This window comes from Camelina sativa, chromosome 11, assembly GCF_030686135.1.
Source record: "Camelina sativa cultivar CO46 ecotype springtype chromosome 11, ASM3068613v1".
NCBI classification, from domain to species: domain Eukaryota; kingdom Viridiplantae; phylum Streptophyta; class Magnoliopsida; order Brassicales; family Brassicaceae; genus Camelina; species Camelina sativa.
Genome location: NC_141890.1, coordinates 44,338,036 through 44,359,765, shown reverse-complemented (window position 1 = coordinate 44,359,765; position 21,730 = coordinate 44,338,036). Strand labels below are relative to the sequence as shown.

General features: G+C 34.2%; 3 protein-coding genes and 2 long non-coding RNA genes across 5 annotated transcripts; 1 reads left to right on the top strand and 4 right to left on the bottom strand.

Annotated features, from left to right (window-relative positions):
- On the bottom strand, positions 1-640 carry LOC104725969 (calcium-binding protein PBP1). Its single transcript, XM_010444721.3, has one exon. It carries the CDS (start codon positions 500-502, stop codon positions 104-106), a length of 399 nt encoding a protein of 132 aa, XP_010443023.1. The 5' UTR covers positions 503-640; the 3' UTR covers positions 1-103.
- Positions 641-4,820: 4,180 nt separating this feature from the next.
- Positions 4,821-7,219, bottom strand: LOC104725967 (nitrate regulatory gene2 protein-like). The gene has a single exon (XM_010444719.3). It carries the CDS (start codon positions 7,080-7,082, stop codon positions 4,854-4,856), a length of 2,229 nt encoding a protein of 742 aa, XP_010443021.2. The 5' UTR covers positions 7,083-7,219; the 3' UTR covers positions 4,821-4,853.
- Positions 7,220-8,852: 1,633 nt separating this feature from the next.
- LOC104725966 (uncharacterized) lies at positions 8,853-10,418 on the bottom strand. The gene is made up of 2 exons (XR_757991.3): positions 9,375-10,418; positions 8,853-9,268 (listed from the first exon to the last, which is right to left on the bottom strand). It is a non-coding gene; the product is annotated as an uncharacterized LOC104725966 (long non-coding RNA).
- A 7,103-nt stretch (positions 10,419-17,521) lies between these two features.
- Positions 17,522-19,072, bottom strand: LOC147935438 (uncharacterized). Its single transcript, XR_015570408.1, has 2 exons — positions 18,298-19,072; positions 17,522-18,031 (listed from the first exon to the last, which is right to left on the bottom strand). It is a non-coding gene; the product is annotated as an uncharacterized LOC147935438 (long non-coding RNA).
- On the top strand, positions 18,233-19,438 carry LOC104725965 (uncharacterized). The gene is made up of 2 exons (XM_010444718.3): positions 18,233-18,969; positions 19,075-19,438. The coding sequence occupies exons 1-2, from the start codon at positions 18,487-18,489 to the stop codon at positions 19,126-19,128; spliced, it is 537 nt and encodes a 178-aa protein (XP_010443020.1). The 5' UTR covers positions 18,233-18,486; the 3' UTR covers positions 19,129-19,438.
- The last annotated feature ends 2,292 nt before the right edge of the window (positions 19,439-21,730 follow it).

Sequence of the window (21,730 nt, the reverse complement as noted above, 5' to 3'; positions counted from 1 at the left end):
TAAAAACAACATTATTAATTTATTATTATATTGTGAATTGTCTTCTTTTAATTTTGTAAGAAATTAGTTAAAAGACTCTGACAGAGAAAGAAGGTTCTCTCTATCATTGCCGGTGACTACAATCGGAAAACTCTTCCTCAATCACCTCCGTCACAACACACCGTGACGCTTCCATCAGTTCAGGACTAAGTCTAAACATGAGAACACAAAACTCCATCTGATTCAACGCACCGTCTCGATCGAAATCTCCTTCGTTGATCATACATCGAACATCTTCGTCCGTTAGATCTCCGAGTCCAAGAACCGTGGATGCGTTTCTTCGTAAACTCTCGAATGTGATGACTCCTTTGTCTTTATCCATAAGAAGCTCGAACCCTTTGCATAGCTCTTCGATTAGACCTTCTCCACCGAGTTTTCCAGCCATTGTTGGGAAGAAATCGTGGAACTTAGTGGGTTCTTGATCTTGTTGGCTTGGTCTTGTTGAGGATTTGGGTGATGCCATTAGAGAAGAGAGGATTGAGAAAAAGTGTTATAGTTTATGAGAAATAATTGATGGGTTTTGTTTGTGTTTGTGAGTAAGTTTTATATAGTATAAAGGAAGATAATTTGGTATTTCCAAGAAGGAACATCCATGGAACTTGAAGCCAACTAAGCTATAGGTAAGAGAGAAAAAAGATCTTCAAATTCTTGGTTTCTTCTTGGAAGCTCACGTAAGGTTATAAATGTCTTTTTCAGTATGGATGTGATTGTTCCCACGGGCGGTGCGTAGTGTGAAAAGCTAAAAGAAGAAAAAATAAAAGTAGTCTGTTCCTTCTTTATATGGAAACAAAAGTTACATTTTGAATGTGAAGTTTCTGCGACTTTCTTAGGCAACTGACTTTAGATTCCATTTATTGAGGAAAAGGTCAAAAAAAAAAAGAATCTGTTTTAGTAGATTCCATTGATTAAGGAACGTTCTGTTCTAGTATTTTGTTATAATTGAAACAACACAATTGAGAAAATGTTCATTAAATATTCGCCAATAGCAAGACTTTTTGGTGAACAGCCAAAAACCCCCGACAATGCTCACTCAAACTATCGATCAAATGGTATATAGGAATCGACTCTCAAGTCTAATGTCAACCATAAAGGAAATGCACTAACGGAAACTCTCAAGTGTTGTTGGTTAGGCTCATGACAAGTCTAATCTTTTTCTTTGACTTATTTTTCAATCTTTTTAAGATTTTTTCCTAGAGGTATTAAATGTATACAGAGTTATTTAGTTGAATAAATTTTGCATTTATTCAAAAACAGAAGAGAAGGTATGTAAATTATTTTTCTTGATGTAAATGTAGTTAGGTGAGAAAAGTCTCCAAAATAACACGTTCACGAGTTCATAGTGACGTTTGGGTGCGATAATCTATATATATAAAGTACACTTTACTCATTATTGGTGCTGCCACCTCAGCATATCTATATGTTTAATAAGCCCATAGTACTTCAGAAACCCCATATTCGTATGTTTAGTTTTCTAGAGTCTTTGGAAGCCCATTTTAAAATTTCTTTTAGGGCCCAAACTATTATTATTCCTATAACATGTTGTAGACATAAAACCCTTCCCCGGAATCGCTTCTCCTTCGTCCGCCGTTCGTCGACCTCAAACGCCACGCCTCTTCAGCATTCCTGACTTCCATCTCTATCGGTTCGTTTTCCTCTGAAACCGTTATTACAGTCTTTCAATGCTTTTCCTTCCAATTGAAGTCCCACTACTTTCCCTTCAATTGGTGTTACTTGAATTGCTATATAATGCCATAAACCCATTTTCTCCGATTGCATTCCTCTTACCATTCCTTCTCTCTCTGAAATTGCTTCTTACTAATATGGATTCCACTGCTGTTTCATTCGAAAATCTGAAAGCCGGTCGCCTACACCAACAGATCGTTGGAAGGATGCTTCGTCACTGGCCTGCCCCAAACGTTAAAAAAGGAGGCTAACTAATGGGAGTGGACTTCCTACTCATTGATGATAAGGTTTTTCTCATCTCAACTAGATTTCTCAATCAAACGAATCTCCAACTCACCACCAGCCTATAAATAAATCAACGCAAAGTCTAAACTATAAGTCACATACAAGTCGCCAAAAATGCAAACAAACACGGCATACTCAATTGAAGAACTACCATACGATGTGCTGGGAGAAATTATCTCTCGAGTTGCACGGAGGTCACGCACAGACGTCAGGCATGTTATGCAAGCATCACCACATCTAACCAAAGCAGCACAAGATCACCGAGTTTACAAGCATATCAACCTAAGCCCACTAGCAATCAATCCCCTAGCAGCACTCAAGAAATACCAAGACCTCATGCAAAAAACCATTGCAAGTGGAAATGTGGAGGCACACTACATCAAAGGGATCCAAGAGTATTTCCACAAAAACAACACAGAAGAAGGATTGGCACACTTGAAAAAGGCAGCAGAAGTAGTTAGGAGAACGGTATTTACCTTTATGGAATTGTCCAGTTGTGCAGGGGTGAGACAGAAGAAGGGAAATTTTGGCTAGACAAGCTAGGCTGGAAAGAAAACAAGGCAAAGAGTGATCAATGCTGGAAAAATATCAAGAAATCGTTACACAGAGTCAATGTCCAAAAACTCGAGTGTTACTACACTACATTGGCAGAAGTCCGTCCAACAATCATTTGCACCCTCAATGATATGGAGAATAGATGCGAACAATGCTACTACTTCAAACAAATGATCAAGTTTGTCTTTTTCTGCTAGCTTAAGGCAAAACAATAAGCCTAACCAATGTTGTCAACCTCTACAATTTCCCAAACTTCATAATAAAGTCGTAGTTTTCCTAAACGTTAAACAAAGAAAACGCCTCCAAAAAAAAAAAAGAAACAAGAGAAGAAGATTAAGTAAGTGAAAAAAATACAAAGAATAGAAAAGATAGAGAGAAAATGATAAATAATCCCACCAGTTACCATTAAAACACAAAACAACAAAGAAGATCAACAAATTTAGGAAGAGCTAGAACAAAGGATCTCTATAACAACTCAAATACGATCTCTATGAATATTAGCATAAACGTATGGAAACAGGTCTTCAGATTCAGCAACACTTGTAGAATTTAAAAACTCTCATTCGTAAAACAAGCCTCCTTTTAAAAAATTGATAAAACAACTCAACCTGAAAACTAAAAACACGTACATAGAATAAGGGAAACACAGCTAACAATTAAATTAACATGACTCAGACTAATATATACAAAGAAATTACGAAGCCGGGGAAAATAAATCAACCAAAACAGACAATTATGTGAAGAGAAAGATGCTAATATTCAAGTTCGAGATTATCTACACAGAAGACCTAAATTCATTGAATAGCTAAACCAGCGAACATAATACTACACCTCACAATTTTTAGGGGACAAACCGCAAGAGAGGAAAACTTTTAATTTGACAACACACAATTCACATCAGATCGAAACCCACATTCTGGAGATCAAACGAAACAAAATTAAAACAAAAAAAAAAAACCGCAAAACAATTCAGAAATTAAATCTGACATGAAACCCAAGAAGCAAAATCAATAAAGCCCAGATTTGAAGACGAACAAAAACTTAAACGGAACAAAACCAGCAGAGAAGAGCCAATTACCCCGTACAGATGCGAAGCGCAGACAAAAAAAAAATTATACATGACTGAACAGGACGAATGAAGAAGGATTTGCAGGATGAAGGAAATTCATTCAAACCTCAACCAATACTGTAGATCGGGAAAATAATTACTCCGCTATCCGTTCAGACAAAATCGTATTTTCAAAGAGAAGAAACACAATTACATGAAAGGAAACCCAATAACAACCATACGGCCCAACATAATTCTTAAGTATATTAAAGAAATTAAGGCCCAATATCAAACAGAAAAATAAAACGAAATTAAAATTACATTTAATCAAGTAATTGAAATCCCTAAAACATTTGTCATCAAAAACCACAAACAGATTCCTCCAAAAACAAAAGCATTTTGAAAAATTACAACAACGAAAGGTTAGTTATTTTGACTTAAGCAACAAAAAATATTACCTACAACAACAACACAGATAACCAATAACCTAATGGAAACCAAAAATGAGAAATAAATTTAATAATAAAAAAAGAAAGGCTAAACCAATAAAACAAACTATAACTATACAAAACTAAACTTCAAATTCCATATTTTATTAATCCAAAAGAAAAAATAACAGTACTTAAATAAGTCCAAGATTTGTAAAATAGAACAAGAAAATACAAACTTGGAAATAAATAGCAATAAAAAAACAACAAAAGAACAAAGAACAATATACAAAAAACCATAACCACAACGAAAGACGGGTAAAAACATACAAAATATCAAACTAACAAAACAACCAAAAAAAAACAATCTCATAAACTTTTCGCGTGTAGCGCGGATCAACAGCTAGTAAATTAAGAAATCGAGTTTTTTTGGTCGTTGATTGGAAGACATTAATCTCTTCACATCTTGATTGAAACTTCGTTGTGGTAGACAGAATATTCCACTTGGTCTGCCCGTTCTATCGCATGCCTTTGTTTTACTATTATTGATTACTCCAACCAAATCTCTTCCTCATTGGATAATTTAATCACTATCGTTATCCATAATCTTACTCAATAATGAGATGGTTTTTTTTTCTTCAAAATTATGTATCAAACACTTAATTAGGGTAAATAAAATAACATGACTTGTATAATTAATGAAGCATACACATTCAAAGTCAATATATTATATACGAAATCTGATGAAAATTATCAACATATGAAAGTCTTTATTTTGTTATCTTTACATCTTTATTTCTCTATGATTGACGCAATTATAAAGTTTCTGTGGAAACGACTCTAATGTTCTTATATGCTTTAAAATTAGCGAAACAAAATTCCTCCAAACCCTCAAAGATGGGAACCAAACACTCTTGCAAACTCACCGACACGGTGTCGTTTAACTCTCTTATCATTCTCCCATGCTTTTCTGTTTCTTGCGTCATACTCTCTCTCAAAGACAGCAACTCCGGTCCAAGCATCATGTTTGCCGTCCGACCAGAATTAGTTTCCGGAAAAACAACCGCGGTTCCCCAAATCTCCGCCACTTCTTTCGTCTTCCTCTCTAACTCCTTAGACAATCTCTCTGTTCTCATCCTCTGTTTCTCTTCCTCTGCTTGCTTAAACCCTAACCCTTGAAATCTCGATCTCATTTCTTCAACAGCACTCAACACTTTCATCTCATCAACATTCTCAATCTCTCTTAACCACTCGCTGCAAACCTTAAATATCTTAGGAGCCTCGGTCTCCGTTTCATCTTCGTCCTCCATGATGTTTCGGTTAAGCCACCTGTTCAAGAGGTTAACGAAACCTCTTTGTTCATCGATGTAACCTCTCAAAGATTCTCTGTATCTTCTAATTTGTTCTTCAACCTTCTGCGTAGCTTTCCTCGAGCTCGATCCATTTTCAACAATATGAACACAAGACTTGCTTCTAGTGATCACTCGAAACTGCTTGTGGTGACATTTCGCCAAGAATCTCCACATCTTTTGGAATCCGTTGATGATCTCAATCACCTGAACCGAAAGCTCTTCGTCTCTTATCTTATGAATTCTCATCGAAATCGATTCAACTGCTCTAACCGAGTCATTAATCTTGGATAACAGGCGTTTAAGCACAGTCTCGGCTTCGTCAATGTCGCTCGATTCTGCTCCGTTGTTATCAAGAGTCTGAACAATCTTGTACGCTTTGTCATAAGCAACCCTAAGCTTTTCTTCAACTTTAACTTCTTCATGAAGCTTATTTTCCCACATACAAAGCTTCTCTAATGTCATGGAGAGTGTAACAGGAATATCATCAAAGCGAAAACGGCGTGTCAACGGCAAATCACGAGTCGAATTCCCGGAACTACCAAATACCTTTGAAGCAAATCCCTTGAACTGTGACCCCAAAGGTTGATGGTTAACAACTCTGCTTACTTCAAGCAACTCAGAAACTTCACTATCACCCACAAGTTTCTCGCTTATACGATTGATCCTTTCTACTACATTCCTAAGATCAGTCAAGGACAAACCAGATGTTTCCGAAAAAGAAGAAGAAGACGACTCATACGCTTCATCAAAACCATCCTCCTCATCTGATCTTGTCACTTCTTCAGTAACACTCTCTGGAGTTGCTTCTTCGGTCTCACGCACGCAAGTTTCATTAGAGTCATCAACCTCACCTGAAACTTGACCATTACAAGTGTTTGCTTCGACATCTATCTTATCAACTCCACTAGCAACTGAAGAGCTTGCTTCAGCATTCTTCTCCTTCTTCTTCTTCTTCTTTTGATTCTTTCTTATAAGAGTACTACCATCATCACTTTCAGGTTCCAAATCAGGAATCCCTTCTCTCTCCCTAATTTCTCTAAATCCATCACTCTCAACCTCATCATCTCTTTGATCCGGTACTGTGACATCATATTGTGTTATATCCTCGGGGGAACCGTACAAACCAAATATATCATGATAACCTAGGAAAGGGTTCTGTTCATCAGCAGAAGAAACGTTTTTCGAATCTTTCCTCTCATCTTCATTTGGATCATTCACGCACTTTGCCCCCTCAGACCCTAAACCTTCTTCACTTGACTTCTCCAAACCCTCTTGACCATTGTTACTTGAACCACAAGTTCCATCTCCAACCACCTTTACTCCCGGATTCTGATCGTCATTGTTGCTCAACGGAGCTGTTTGAGACTGATCACATACAAAACAATCAGAATCAGAATCAGAATCCGAGTCTGATTCTGATCCAGAACAAACCAGATCGCTACTTGACGAATCATCATCCGAATACGGAATCACAACCAATTCCTTATGAACAAACTGGTTAAGACCTCTAGTGAATTCTACAAGAGATGTAAAGTAATGAAGATGAGATGTCGCTAAGTGATACCTAGCATCTCTCGCTGCTCTGATCAAATCCTTCCTCTCCTCACACAGATTCAACAATGGAGTATTATAATCTCCCTTGGAACCAACAATACCCATTAATCTCTTTTTCAAAAAAAAAACAATACCCATTAATCTTAAACTTCCTTGATGAATCTCTCTCGAAATCGGATAAAACCCTAATTTGATTTCCTCGCTTTAACAACCGATCTTTCCTGGATTGATTGAGTTGAGGTTGTACCTTTTGACGACATCACTAGAAAGTTAAACACTAGTTTGGCAGAAGTACGAGTCGATGAACCCTAATTCAAAAGCAAATTCGATTTGTATTGTATAGCGAGGCGAGGCTAAAATATTTCTGTTTAGGTAATCGTGTTGAACCGTGTTTTGATGATTACCTTTTTTTGTTAGTGTTAATAAATAAATTTTAGAAAAGGAAATTTGCAGCTAAATGGAAAAAAGGAAAATTTACCGTAAATAAGGAGATAGAACAATAGGTTACATGTAGTTAATGTTGGGCCATTAATGTTTGGGGGCACGTTATATATAATTTGATATTAAGAGCTAATGATGGAATCTGTGAATTAAATTTCGTAGATCAACGTAACATTGTTTTATTTTATTTTTTATTTTGAGGACTTTGAAGTTAAAAAAGACCAAAATTAATTTGCTTCGATTAATCTCTATTCTCTATACACTTATTTAAGCAATGTTATTAAAGTTTAACCCTACAAACATGTGGCATATTACAAAAAATGACATTACATTTTAATTTATTTAATAACTAACAAAATAAAAGTTTATATTGCTTTATAAAATAATAAAACAATATTTCAAAATTATTTAATGAAATTATTTTACAAATCTATTTATTGTTTCAGATATATTAGGAAAAATAACAAACTATTTAGAATGATTATAAAAATTAATCTTATTTATAAAACTAAGATTAAATATTTGCAATCCTAAATCGTTTAATAATGACAAATATATTTTAAAACTAAGAAACAACATTGCTTATATTTTAGAAATATAAAAATATTATATCTAATTTATTAAATATTTTCTCGCACTGCAAATCGAAAGAAATCACAAATATTATATTTTATTTAATATAATATATACAACTAAAATAGATAAATTAAAAAGTTAAATCAAGATTTCTAAACACGACCGCTTCACTACGGGTTTCATTATATTTTCTGGATTTTACTAAATTTGTATAATTCACGGATTTAAACATTGTATCATGTACCAAAGACGGGTTAAAATTAGAGTATGAAACTAAATAAATTTAAATGTAAAATATCATAAAATGTATATAATAAATCAAATAGAATTTCTAATATTATTTTATAATTAATAAATTATCGTAAAATTTTCGCAAATATTTTTCGGTGCTAAAACTATCTAGTTTCCTGTTTATTAAGTAAATAAGGTCTGCTGGACAATGATGTGCGATATCATATAATTTGTTGATAATATCAAATCGTATTGTTGATGTTAAATTACATAATTTGACACACTTAGTATAAATTAACTCTAACTAACGAAATTGATGTGGAACACTTTTCGGTGTTATATTATACTACTAGATAGATGACGACAGTGTCACATATTCAAACCCCACTTAAACCGAAATTGTATATTTATTATACACGTTTATATTTGTCACGTACGTCTACATTAGAGCATCATTAGTCGAGTACCTCTCCTAAGTTATTCATAAATTAATTAATCATATAATTAATACTAATTTAAGTAAAGCAACCTTAAGAATATTTTTGCAAAATCATTCCTTTACTAGAGAACCCAAAGAAGATTGCTCAATCTTTTAAATAATAATTTTTTAATTTATGTTTAGTAATTATCAAACTTTAATAATCTAAAATGACAAAACAATTATTAAAATTTTTATATTACATAAAACTTTGGAATATTAAACATATTTTACAAACTTTGAAATATTAAACATATTTTACAAAATTCAAAATAAAGGTTTCTTTTTTATGGCTTTGTTATATTTACATGTGAAAACTATTGTAAGATAAAAAGAAACAGAGAGGTTTTTTTTGTGTTCTTCCATAATTTAGTATATTACCTTTTGTTGCAGAGTAGATGGAACCAAAAGAAAGCTATACAACCCCAGCAATAGAAGACATGAACACGATGTTCCCACTTCCGGAAGTCTTAAGCAGAGGATGCGCAAGCTGGCTCAGATGATAAGCAGATTCTAAGTTGGTCGAAATATGAAACGAGAAATTCTCTGCTGTATAGTCCACCGTCGGCTTTGACCGAATAGCTCCCACATTGTTTATCTTATGATCAAAAGAATTCATTAAAACCAAGATTTTGGGGTAAGTGATGAAGAGTACATAAACCCCATTGTCAAGCTGATTCTGGGGTAAGTGACGAAGATCATACCTTTTCAACTACGAGAATCCACTCCCAATGTCAAGCTGATGAACACCCCTCTTCACAATTAAACCCCATTGTCCAGTTGATATAAACCTCGTACAAAATATGGCAAAAGAGTGAATGTTAATCACACTATAACATTAACAAAACATCAAGCAAAAACTCAACTGTACTCCTAACAACAACACACGGGTCACAATCAAAAAACATCTAACATTCTCACAATCAAACAAGACAAAAAACGGTTAAACCCTATACTACTAAACAGACATGAGAAGTTCATACCTTCTGATCATAGAACAATGAACAACAATCAAACAAGACAACAAACGGTTAAACCTATACAACAAAAGTTCACTGTCTTGTAAAGCACCATAAATCGGAAAGTGTTATTGTTTGTTCTATTAGGAGAGTTTAAGCATGATTACCTATACAATCTAAAACACAAAGACAGTTCATCCTTTACAATCTAAAACACAAAGCTCCAACCTCACACAACACAAGGAAATCTGTCGTAAATCAGACAAACAATCGATTTAAGCCCCAACCCGTAAACCCTCCATACAAATCACAAACCAATTAAACATCAAACAGTACCCACTCTCACAATCAAAGAGAATTTTACCTAAACCCTAACATTAACAACGAGATCAATAATTAAGTGATGAGAATACAAACCTTCTCTGTCTGATTCGTCTCCCGGTGGACCTCGTCGTTCACATAAGAGCCATCAGAAGTAACCGCAGAAGGAGGTTGGTCGTCGTGAGAACCGAAGCGTCACATCTCACGCTTAAGTCTATCGGAGTGGCCATCGTCTTCCTCAACCACCAACCCTCCACTTTTAGCCGGATAAATCAAAGGATTCGCGGTGATTTTCCGGTTTGCTGTATCAATAGGTGGCGATTTGCCGTTTTGTGTGTGATGAGAAGAGAGACTCGGGGAAGAAGAAGCAAAAATGAAAAGAAAAAAAAAATTGATTTTATATTTTTTGATCAGCCATTCACAATGAACCACGTCGCCGTTCTTAATGGTTGCTCAAAGTGCTTCGGCAAGTATAGATTCTCATGTAAATGGACTTTAAATAGATTGTTTATTCATGAATTGGGACCTAAACCCAAAAGAAACGAAGAGAGTACTCCTCAGTAAAAATGGTCTAAGGATTGCTCAAAGTGCTTCAGCAAGTATCGATTCTCATGTAAATGGACTTTAAATGGATTGTTTATTCATGAATTGGGCCTCAAACTCAAGAAAAATCAAGAGAGTACCCCTCAGTAAAAATGGTCTTACATATCTTTAAGATTGATATATAGAGTGACATTTGATGTTAAGTTCTTCAAAATTTGATGTTAAGTTCTTCAAAAATAACTAGATGTAATTAATTTAACTAGTTCAAAGTTCAAACGAAACAAAGCAATTATTAGATGGTGTTATGTGCTTGTTTTAGTTCGTAGCCGGTTGGGATCTTTATAAACATTTAGGCCATTAATGGTTTTCTGCGATAGTTTTAGCTTTAATCTTCCAAAAAATCTATTTTGCATTCGTTAAAATTTTCAAAAAACAACTTATCTTTTCTTTTTTTTCGTTTTCTCTTTCTTTTTTTTTGTACGTAAAGAAAATACAATCTGCCAGCAAGTTATCTAGTTTGTGAGAGTGTTCTGAATTTTTTTTTCAAAAAAACAGAAAACAAAAAAAAAAAATCCAATTTTATCTCCCTCAAAGACAATCGATCAAATTTTATCTTCTTATTTTTTTTGTAAAGAAACTTAAATCAACACCAAAAAAAAAAGAGAGTTAAAAACAACTAAAAGCCAAAAGTCAAAAACTATTTTAAGAACTACAAACATTCATGGCCTTAATTAGTTTGATGATATACTCACATAGACCAACTAAATTGGAAAAACTCACTTGGGGAATCACAAATCCAAAATATCTGAAATCTTTAAGACCTACAAACATTCATGGTCTTAGTAAAAAACATTCATGGTCTTAGTAAAAAACATTCATGGTCTTAATTAGTTTGATGATATACTCACATAGACCAACTAAATTGGAAAAACTCACTTGGCGAATCACAAATCCAAAATATCTGAAATCTGAAATTTGCATTTGGAATATGTTTGGAAGAAACCAATCTTAGTAACTATATATATATATATGATTGAATGATAATGCAGGTATATATGATTATTGATTAGTTAGAGAAATTCGGTTCAAAAACTAAAAAAACATATGATCAAAGTCATCAAACTTTTTTTTGTTATCACAATTTGTTGATCACTCATATTTTTGCTTCACCCTGATGAAGAGGGATGTATCGAACTGCTTAATCAACTTTCATTGTAATTAACATCTCTTTCAATAAATCTTAAAAAAAGACTTGAAAAAGAAAACATAAATGGAAAACAAGGAAAATAAGGAGTAATTCGTGATGTATATATGTGTATGGAACTTGAGGCTTCTTTCGAAGTTGTTCAAAAGTTCTCATCCACACACATTTTAAAAGTAAAAAACAAAACCCTCTAAACTCCAAACGCCTCCACTCATCAACTCCTTTTAAGGCATGTGGCTCTCAAATGAAGACATCTCGTGTTTCTTTGATTCTTCAAAGTTCACACTTCACCCCTGCTTCACACCACTAATCTTCGACACGTAAATTTTTTCTCAAGCTTGTTTAAGTAGGCCTAGCTCGCTCTACTTTTCTTTTTCCCATTTTTATATACGTATTATTTGTTTTTCATAATAACTTTACATATTTTTTTAGTCATATGATGTTATTATACTTCTTGAAAGTTGACATTGAAAAATACATAATTCGACCGAAAATAGAGATATCTTCAGACTCTAAAGTTCAAAAGAGAGAGTCTAATTCTGCGAACAAAAGATAAATCTCCGAAAACAACTAAAAAAAAAGTTACAAACCGAAATCGAAAGAGAACGAAACCAACAGCTAAAAACAGAGGCATACTAACAATGATAACTAAAGCAAATGCTATGTCTAAACAAACAAATCAAACTTATCTTCTGAAGTTTCTGTGAATGAGCTGTATAAATGCTGCCCTTGGCCAAAACATCGATCAACAACTGCCTCCTCCTATCATCACAATGAGAGATGATCTCTCCTAACCGGACTTCATAACCTGACAAGTAAATACCTAATTCAGAACCTTAATACACTTCCAGATGCGGCGAGACTACTGATGCGTCAAAGAGCGCCTTGATAGAAGCCATAAAAAAAGCAAACCGACATCCTCCAGATTCGGAAACGCTTAATACAAGGAGCGAAACACAACCACTTTGATGAGCTTCAAATTCCAGAATCGACACTCATCTACATAGGTTACCATCACCATCAACTTCCACCTAAGAATAGAAGGATCTGAAGCAGAAAGCCAAGCATACACTTCACACAAAAAAAAACCTCTTCTTAGAAAGGAGACGAACTAAATGGGAAAGTAATAGGTAGAACCAGGCTAAAGGTGAGCGGAAAAACAAAGGCTAGTGAAGTCTTCTTACATAACACACACAAGTCAAACTAGCGGCATCAAAACAGCAAGAAGCACAAGAGCGAGAAAACAAATTTGGGTTGTGAACAGGCAAAAAACAATGGTTTGTCTCTGTAGATATCAGATCCGGTACCATCCTCCTTGCATAGACCACGAACCAAACAAATCTGAAATGCTCGACCGCTTCCCCAAGACTCCCAAAAGCACAATCTGATTGAACTAAAAAGAAACCCTAATCTAAAGGCTCAAGTTTGAGCAAAGTTTTAGTGGATTTCCGAGAACATCTCGGTGTTAAGATGGCAATTGGGCTCTTGTTGGGCTCTTGTTAGTAGGCATTTTATCTTTATTGTGTTGTGTTTAAGTATCACTCTCAATCGTTTGTGAATCTTTATCGAAAAAGATCATCAAAGAATCAAACTCTTGTTCTCTCTTGTTCTTCTCCTTTCTCCTTCCATTTCTTCTGATTTCTCACCTTCTTCTTCTGTTTCTCATCTCAATTCTGTTACTTCCTTGATAAAACAAAATCCGGTTCTATCAATTGGTGCTTTCATTGAGAGATTTTACGAACTCAAGGTGACTTGTAAAATGAATTTCACTCAGGAGAGTTACGATCTTTTGCAACAAATGTTAGCTCGTGTGGATCAGATGATGTCAATGATCGGTCACAAGGAAGACATCCAGAGCTCAAAATTTGAACACAACACTTTGAAGAACACAAAAAAACTCTCTCGGAAATTCTGTCAAACAAGTGGTGTGCATCTCAACCCATAAAGTTTCTTATGATTTTGGGGTTTCTAAGATTCTGCGTGCAAGGGTTCCTGTCAAACAGAGTTACCACAAGGCTCGAAAACGAAGAATGAAGAAAGATCACCGTTCTCAATCATTACATCTAGCTTTCCGAGTTAATTCTCCAAGAAATCAATTGTATCTTGGAGATGATAGGTTCAGTTCCACGGTGGTACTTATGGCAAAGGAAAAGCAACAAAGAGGAACTCGAAGAGCTCTTTTCAAGCATCGATTCCACCAGTATCAGAAAAGAAGGTGGAAGGAGAGATATCAAGTTGTGGTAGCATCATTCAGATCGAAGCATTACTCTTGGGTGGTTGCTAAGAAAAAGGTGAGAAACAGGTATCATACGTTCTCGTTCCCACCTTTGAAGCAATTGAATGTGACTTTTGATGACCTCAATTCTTCATCAACACCGGATTCTAAAACTTACGCGAGATCTCCAAAGCTGGTTTTAAAGGTAAGCGCAAGTGGGATGAAACGAAGATTCATCTCCGCGAAAGGTTCTAGAAAGAAGAACACAACGTTAGCAACATGTTTGGCAAATTACTGTATGCGTTTTGGTTCTTGTTCTTCTGAAGCTAGAAATTGTTTCAAAAAACTGCAGAAAAAAGGTCATGGAATTCCTTCTCAAGAGAAGAGAACAGTGGTGAAGTTGTTTTGGTATCCTCCTCAGGACTATTTGTCTCATTGTGTTGATGGGGTGATTTCTCACACTGTTGCAAAATTCATCAGTGGAGAACAATCTTTGGTGTGCCCTCTGGCCAAGCATTTGAGGAAGATACTGGGTACTTGTGAGAAGCAAATCACTGGCTCTTCTATGATTGCTAGAGTTTTCGGGAATGAAAATAGGCAATTTGTGTCTATTATCAAACATCAAGTTTGGGAACCTGGGGGATGGTTGGTTAAACAACTCATCGATTTTAAAGAAGCTAATCGTATATGGGAGTGTGGTGGTTCGGAGTTTAGACAATGTATGTGGTATTGGCTAGAGAAGGATTACAAAGTCTCTGAAGAGTTAAGATTGAGGCTGAAGCTTCATAAGATTGAAGAGAAGTTTTTTGACTCATATGTTTTAGGCCAAGTTTGGGATCCTGGAGAAATCATAGCTGAACAAGTTCTTCTAGAAGGGTTAGTGAGATTTAATGGCGGTGATAAAATGTTAAAGCAGCGACTGAGGTCTCAGGAAAGCAATTTTCAAAGAAATTTAAGTACGGCCAAGGAATTTCAAGTGCCATTCCAGGATCGACTGTGTCACTATGTTGAGGTTCTGATCTTAGTGATTCAGGCTAGTACTCACGAGAGGTTGTGTCACAATCTTGTATATGCTAACTATTATTGGGAACCAGGTGGGTTCTTGGGGATAGAAGTTCTGAGGGTTTGATGTTGGAAATTTGATAGGGATAGAAGGAATGATGAGTGGATAGAATTGATCTTTTTCAGGGTTCTTAATAGTAAGTTGTAAGCCCAACTAGAATTGTATGTCACGGCGTTCCATAGTGCTAAGGAACAGAAGCTGCTGCTCAAACATCATGGTTTAGAGATGAAGGAACCGTCATTGTTTGAAAAGCTTTATGGGAAGTCATCAGCTGGAAATTCTCTTTGTGGAATTGGTCAGATGCAAGGCTTATGTTATAGAGATATTGGTTGTAGGCCAGAATATGCAGACAAAGAGTGGGCATATAAGGGGAACATCTGCTAACAAGACTAGGGAACGACACTCTGGATTTGCTCTAGCAAAGCGAGTGTGGGAGCCGGGTTAGATCCTGTTACCATCTAACTGTATCCAATGGGAATGGTTCGAGACGATTCACAACTCTGATGCAACTACAAGGCTAATGCGAAGACAAGAAATTAAAGACGGGATTTCTTGTTTTGATAAGGATGGAGAGCTGAAGCGAAGTACTAGAAAGGTTAAGATGAGGAGTGAGAATGAGCAAGAAAGAATCAAAGATGGGCTCATACGCAACGGTTTAAGGGATGTTTACTATCTTGAGGACAATATAGTTTTTAAAGGGGTGAGAATCACTACTAGTGGAGAAAGTGTCGATGTCACAAAACAAAAACTTTTTATGAGTCGCGAAAGTGAAGAGATGAAGCTAAGTGCAAAAGATCATGAAAAGGCTCCAAGGTTCAGAGTAGACAAGTTCATCGAAGGGGAGTGGGAATTGAAAGTAATTGTCAAAGGAAGCAGGCTGATCAGTACTTACTTGGATCAGATTCAGCTTGCACCAATAGGGGACTTGCTATGCTTTGGGGTTGTTGGAACAAGCTTGGAGAACACTGAGACCAAATCAGGCCTAGCTAAACGGGTAATCCTCACTCATGAAGTTTCTCATTCTCCCAAGCCACCGGATAAGTGTGTGGTGAAAGAGATGGGAGGTCGTCTATCTGATGGATCTAAGACAAGTGGAAGACAGAATGTGTTTATGGTTGCAGCTCCCACAAGATTGCAGGTTACTGTTCTAAAGTGTTGCAATTTAATGGAGAAGATTGTTTCAAGGTTGGTTGCGTTATCAGGAAATCAATCCACTCGGAAGTACCAGCTGTGGAGAGAAAATTGAAACAGTCTTTGTTCATTAAAAAGGTATTTAATGGGAGTCTCTATAGCAAGACTAGTTTTGCAGGTGGAGACGCACAAGCTCAAGTAAACAAGGCAATGATCAACTTCATGGTGTTTCAGTTCCTGCCACCATGAGGACATAGTGGTTCTAAACGAAGGAGTATTGTTAAGATGGCAATTGGGCTCTTGTTGGGCTCTTGTTATTAGGCCTTTTATCTTTATTGTGTTGTGTTTAAGTATCACTCTCAATCGTTTGTGAACCTTTATCCAAAAAAATCATCAAAGAATCAAACTCTTGTTCTCTCTTGTTCTTCTTCTTTCTCCTTCCATTTCTTCTGATTTCTCACCTTCTTCTTCTGTTTCTCATCTCAATTCTGTTACTTCCTTGATAAAACCAAATCCGGTTCTATCACTCGGCCAGATGTAGTGACCCAGAATGGGTCGTGAACTGGATAAATTTGCTGTGTGTTCTTTACTGTCTTATTACTTTCAAGCTTTTACTTACAAACAAGAGAACAGAACAAGAGAGTTGAGAGAGCTAATCCTGAGTTACAAGATTTAAGATCTCACTAAGTGTTCTTAAATCCTCACAGTTAGATTAGGAGTTATATTTGTCCTATATAAATAAACTTACGGTGATAGTCTAAGAAAACAATTTCGTCCGAGTGTAGCTCAAATCCGAGTCTTAAACTGCTAAATGCCTAAATCTTACATACCAGAATCGATCTAACCAATTAGCAGACGATTATACCAAGTACCAACACTTGCATGTTTATTCATTTTACTGCTAACTTTCATTCATTTCAGTTGGAGACTTATCATTTAGTGGACGACTAACAAAGGAGATCAATTTCTCTAATTATTTTAAAATAAATCGCTTAACCAAGAACATAAATTAATCAAGTAGTCTTTTTCGGTGAATAGATGATTTTGTTGTTATGTGGATCAAACCACATTTCGAAATCGACCATCTACAAAAAGTCAAAAACCGTTGTGATATTCTTTCAACCACATGTAAAAACTTTAATTTAAATGACAATATGTCAATATCTATTACTTAAAACAAGTTTTGGAAACGAATCTCAGCTTCTTGCCTTGGATCAACCTTTTTTTTTTTTTTTTGAAATTTAAAAGCTTGATCAAATTGGTTAATTAATGGGGAATAAACCCGGTCATGCCTTTTTATCGGGGTTTAATATTTCTCAGTTACACATTTTTTTAACCATTAGCAAAATAACAAGTACAATAGTGGTTGATATTTGATAAGAATGGTTTACAGATATTTCTATGAACTGACATATATCAATCAGAACACACATATTAAATTCGATAATTTATATACCAAATTGCCAGCAACCACGTTGATACATGGATGGACACCAACACCAAAAATTTCCCAACCCAATCGCATAATTTAAATCAGTATAAATTTTTTTGACATCGTCACCACTAACACCACAAACGATACTGAATTTTTAAAATCAGAAACAAAACCTTATTCACACAAAAATACTTGGACCAAGACGAGAGTGAGGAATATTTAAGAAGGAAAAAAAAAAAAAGAAGAAGTGGACCCCACTAGACGTGTTTTGTAAGGTCGAGACAACTCCCAGGTGGGGATCACGTGGCTATAAACTCTATTACAGAACCCGATTCGTCCACGTCGGATAAACTCAGAATCTTCCTTCTCCTCTTTACGAGGCTGAGATCTCTCCACGTCATCAACTAAAAAAATCTGCCGCATAAATATCTCTTTCTTTTTTAACATAAAACGAATCATATCTCGCCACGTAAGAGGAGCCTTGTCCCCCCTGGTACATGATTTCAGGACCAAGTAAAAAAATAAAACATAAACAAAATTATTAATTTCTCCTAAATTTAAGTAATCGAGAATAATACTCAACCGCAGAAGCCTCTTAAAATAATTTTTCCAAAAACTAAATACAATAATTATCCCCACCATAAAAAATTTTAAAGTTTGAACGAATCCTTAATCTTATTCTAATAAATTTAGCCCAATACATTTTTATTAAAAACGCGAAAAATCGTTTATAGGTAAATAAAAAGACGAATATACCTTTTAAAAAGAATTAAATCACACAAAACGCGCCACGAAATTCTCGAGATTTTTTGCTTTCTCCCCTTATTTGTGTCCGCAGAAGAAACGAGAGAGAGAGAGAGAGAGAGACAGAGAAGCAAAGACCTTTATTTACCAAAGAATAATACTTCATTTTGTATCAACAGAGATAGAGAGAGATCATTAATAATGATGATGGGGAAGAAGAAGTGTGAGTTATGTAGTGGTGTAGCGAGAATGTATTGTGAGTCAGATCAAGCGAGTTTGTGTTGGGATTGCGACGGTAAGGTTCACGGAGCTAATTTTCTTGTGGCGAAACACACGCGATGCCTTCTCTGTAGCGTCTGTCAGTCGCTAACGCCTTGGAAAGCCTCGGGGCTTCGTCTCGGCCCAACTGTTTCTCTCTGCGAGTCTTGTTGTTTAGCTCGTAAGAAGACGAACAAGAAGACGACCATCGCTTGTTGCGATCGGTTTAGTAGTGAAGACGGTGCTGAGTCTTATGATGAGGATGAGGAAGATGAAGATGAGGAAGAAGAAGAAGAAGAAGCGGAGAATCAGGTTGTGCCGGCGACGGCGGCGGGACAAGAACTTCCGGTGGTGAGTTCGTCGTCTTCGGTTAGTATGAAAAGGACGAGACATGATCTAGATCTGAACTGCTCTTCCGTTGATGATGTATGAATCTTTCTCTTTCATTATTATTAAGCTAATCTGTGTTTTGTTTGTTATTGAAATTTGCTAAACTTAAAAGAGTTTTTTTTGTTTTGAAAAAAAATGCAGGAGGAGAACGAGTCATCTCGACCACTGAAACGATTAGCCTTACAGAGACGATGAAGAAGCTTCGTCTAAATCAACGGTTGTGATGAACTCCGTTTTGAGATTAGAAGGAGGAAGGAGGAAATCTAACGGTTAAGAATGAATGATGCTGATTTTTGTATGGTTGATTTAGATTATTAACCCTCACCGTTCGTTTTTACTAACAATACTTGTTTTAGTGAGTTGAGTTAGTTTTAAAAAAATCATTCGTTTGCACTTTGAAGCTTAATTTCTTAGCTGGTTTGAAGCTTTGTATGACTATTATTGCTTTTGTTATTTGTTTTGAAGCTGTTATGTTAACATATAATAATATATATTCGTCTGTGAAGTTTAGAATTTAGATAACATGAAAGAAATATGTGATTGTGATCATCCTACTATATTAATTGGAAGTATAAATATAAAACTAATCTTAAAATATGAAAAAATTACATTTAATTACTATTAGAAAAACTTAATTAAGATTAAATAATTAATTAAATAAATATTTCTAATTAAATAACGAAAATAGGAGAAACATCAAATAAAATAAATGGTAGAAAAGAAAAAAAAAATTTGTTAGAATCAAAACTAATCTGTACTTGAAAATACTAATAAATAAGATTTTTTTTTACATGTTGATTATTTTTTTTTACATGTTAATTATATTTTTTTTACTTACTTCACAGCTATAGCAAAAATTTCAAAAAGGTTTAAATAATTTTATTCATTAAATGCAAATGTTTTATTGACAGGTTTTCAATAAACATTTTTAAAATATAAAAATTATAATATAAACAATAAATTTTTAATCACAACAATTATAAATAATATAATAACAAAATAAATTATTATAAATTTTTATAAAAAAAAGTTTAGTCCGCGGTTTTGGACGAAATAGTACCTAGTATAATATTAAGCAAGACAAATCAGGTCTACTTTGCCAACATGAATCTTTTCTTTTTGTGTGAAATATTACAAGGATTACCAACCACAAACTATAATTCAATAATTATGTCATTTTTACAAATTATATTCGAAAATATATGTGATATTGATTGGCAACACATGGAGCTTACATAGTCGTTAGAAGATATTTATTTCATTTGAGTCCTCTCCCTCTCTTTAAAAGTTTTATTAGTTTTATTCGTCAAGAGCTTTGATCCTATCGTGTCTTTGTCTATGAAAATATATAAAAAAAACTACCATGATCCAAGTGTTTGATGTCTCCTCCTCCTACCATACAATGATAATGAATTACTCGTAAACGGTAAAAACGAATTAACATTTTAAATAAGAATTTAATTCATGGTCACTTGGAGAAGTGGGCGGTGAGCGTCGGTCTAACTAAATTAGTTTATTCATTTTAATTAACTAAAAAAATCATGTGGTTCTGATTGCGTCTTTCCAGTCAAACAACGATCGTTTAAGCCGGCTTCAGATACTATGTTAGAGATTAAGGATAACTATAAGACTTTTCGATTTGGATAAAAGACCACCTCCAATGCAAAGAAACTCTCATGGAATTTTAGTATTATTTTAATTGTAAAGTTTGAAACTTTCTAAGTTAAGAATCTCTTAAAGATTAATTAAATTATATGTCTCCAATGCTAGAAACCATTTGGAGCTCTTAAAAACAAAAACAAAATATTTTGAAAATTATAATATTTTTAGTAAAATATATTTTGTTTAAATTTTTAAACATTTTATAAAACTTAAATTTTGAAACATACGATTATGTTGTTACTGTATGATTGTGTTAGGTTGTTGGTTCTATAATGTCATGTTATTGTTGAATCTTTGGTTATTGTTTTTATTGGTTATTGGATTATTGGAATTGATTTATGTTATCAGTTATTGTTTATTGAGGCTAGATTGCTATTGAGTATTGAATCACTAAATATTAGGGTTTTAAAAAAAAAGGTCAGGTTGTTTATAAATAATCGCTAGAAATTAATAAATTCTTTTGGTCCCTAATTTGACCATTGTAAAAAGAACATAATTCGATAAAATAATAAGATATTACTTTTTTTAGAAATTTTATGTAAATCTATGGCCCCATCAATATCAAAAATTATATTTATATAAATTATAATATATATATATATATCTAATAAAATTTTGTTTGCTTATTCTTAAATTTGCATTCTTACTAAAGTTCACCTCTAACAAAAAAAAATTATAAACAAGAATAAATTATTAAAGTATAAGAAACTATAAAGAAAACTCTAGAATATATGAACTATAACAAAAATTATTTTTAAATATAAAAATTTCAAATAGATAAATAGACAAATCTCTTCGTAATTTAATATTTTTATTAATTTATTGATAAATTAAAACCTTTATAAATTAATAAAATTTCACGGTTCCGAAATTATTAATTTATAGAGGTTTTACTGTAATATACAGCTTATTTTATCTTTCTATATCCAAAAAAATAGTGGTGTTAGTATTAATAATTTAGTTTTAACCTTGATAGTGAGATTTGTCTATTTTTTCACATATGATACCAGCTCTGACTTGATTGATTAATTTTGTTTAAAGAGTTGTATTTGTTTGTGTCTCTTACATCTTGGAAAGATCTTGTTTGTGTGTGGTTAAGGGCTTAAGGCGAAGCTAAAAAGGTTTAAAATTGTGT

Coding starts and splice junctions, on each gene's coding strand:
- LOC104725969 (XM_010444721.3), bottom strand. CDS start 502: ATGGCATCACCCAAATCCTCAACAAGACCAAGCCAACAAGATCAAGAA.
- LOC104725967 (XM_010444719.3), bottom strand. CDS start 7,082: ATGGGTATTGTTTTTTTTTTGAAAAAGAGATTAATGGGTATTGTTGGT.
- LOC104725965 (XM_010444718.3), top strand. CDS start 18,487: ATGATGATGGGGAAGAAGAAGTGTGAGTTATGTAGTGGTGTAGCGAGA. Junction 18,970..19,074: donor ACTGCTCTTCCGTTGATGAT/GTATGAATCTTT, acceptor AAAAAAATGCAG/GAGGAGAACGAGTCATCTCG.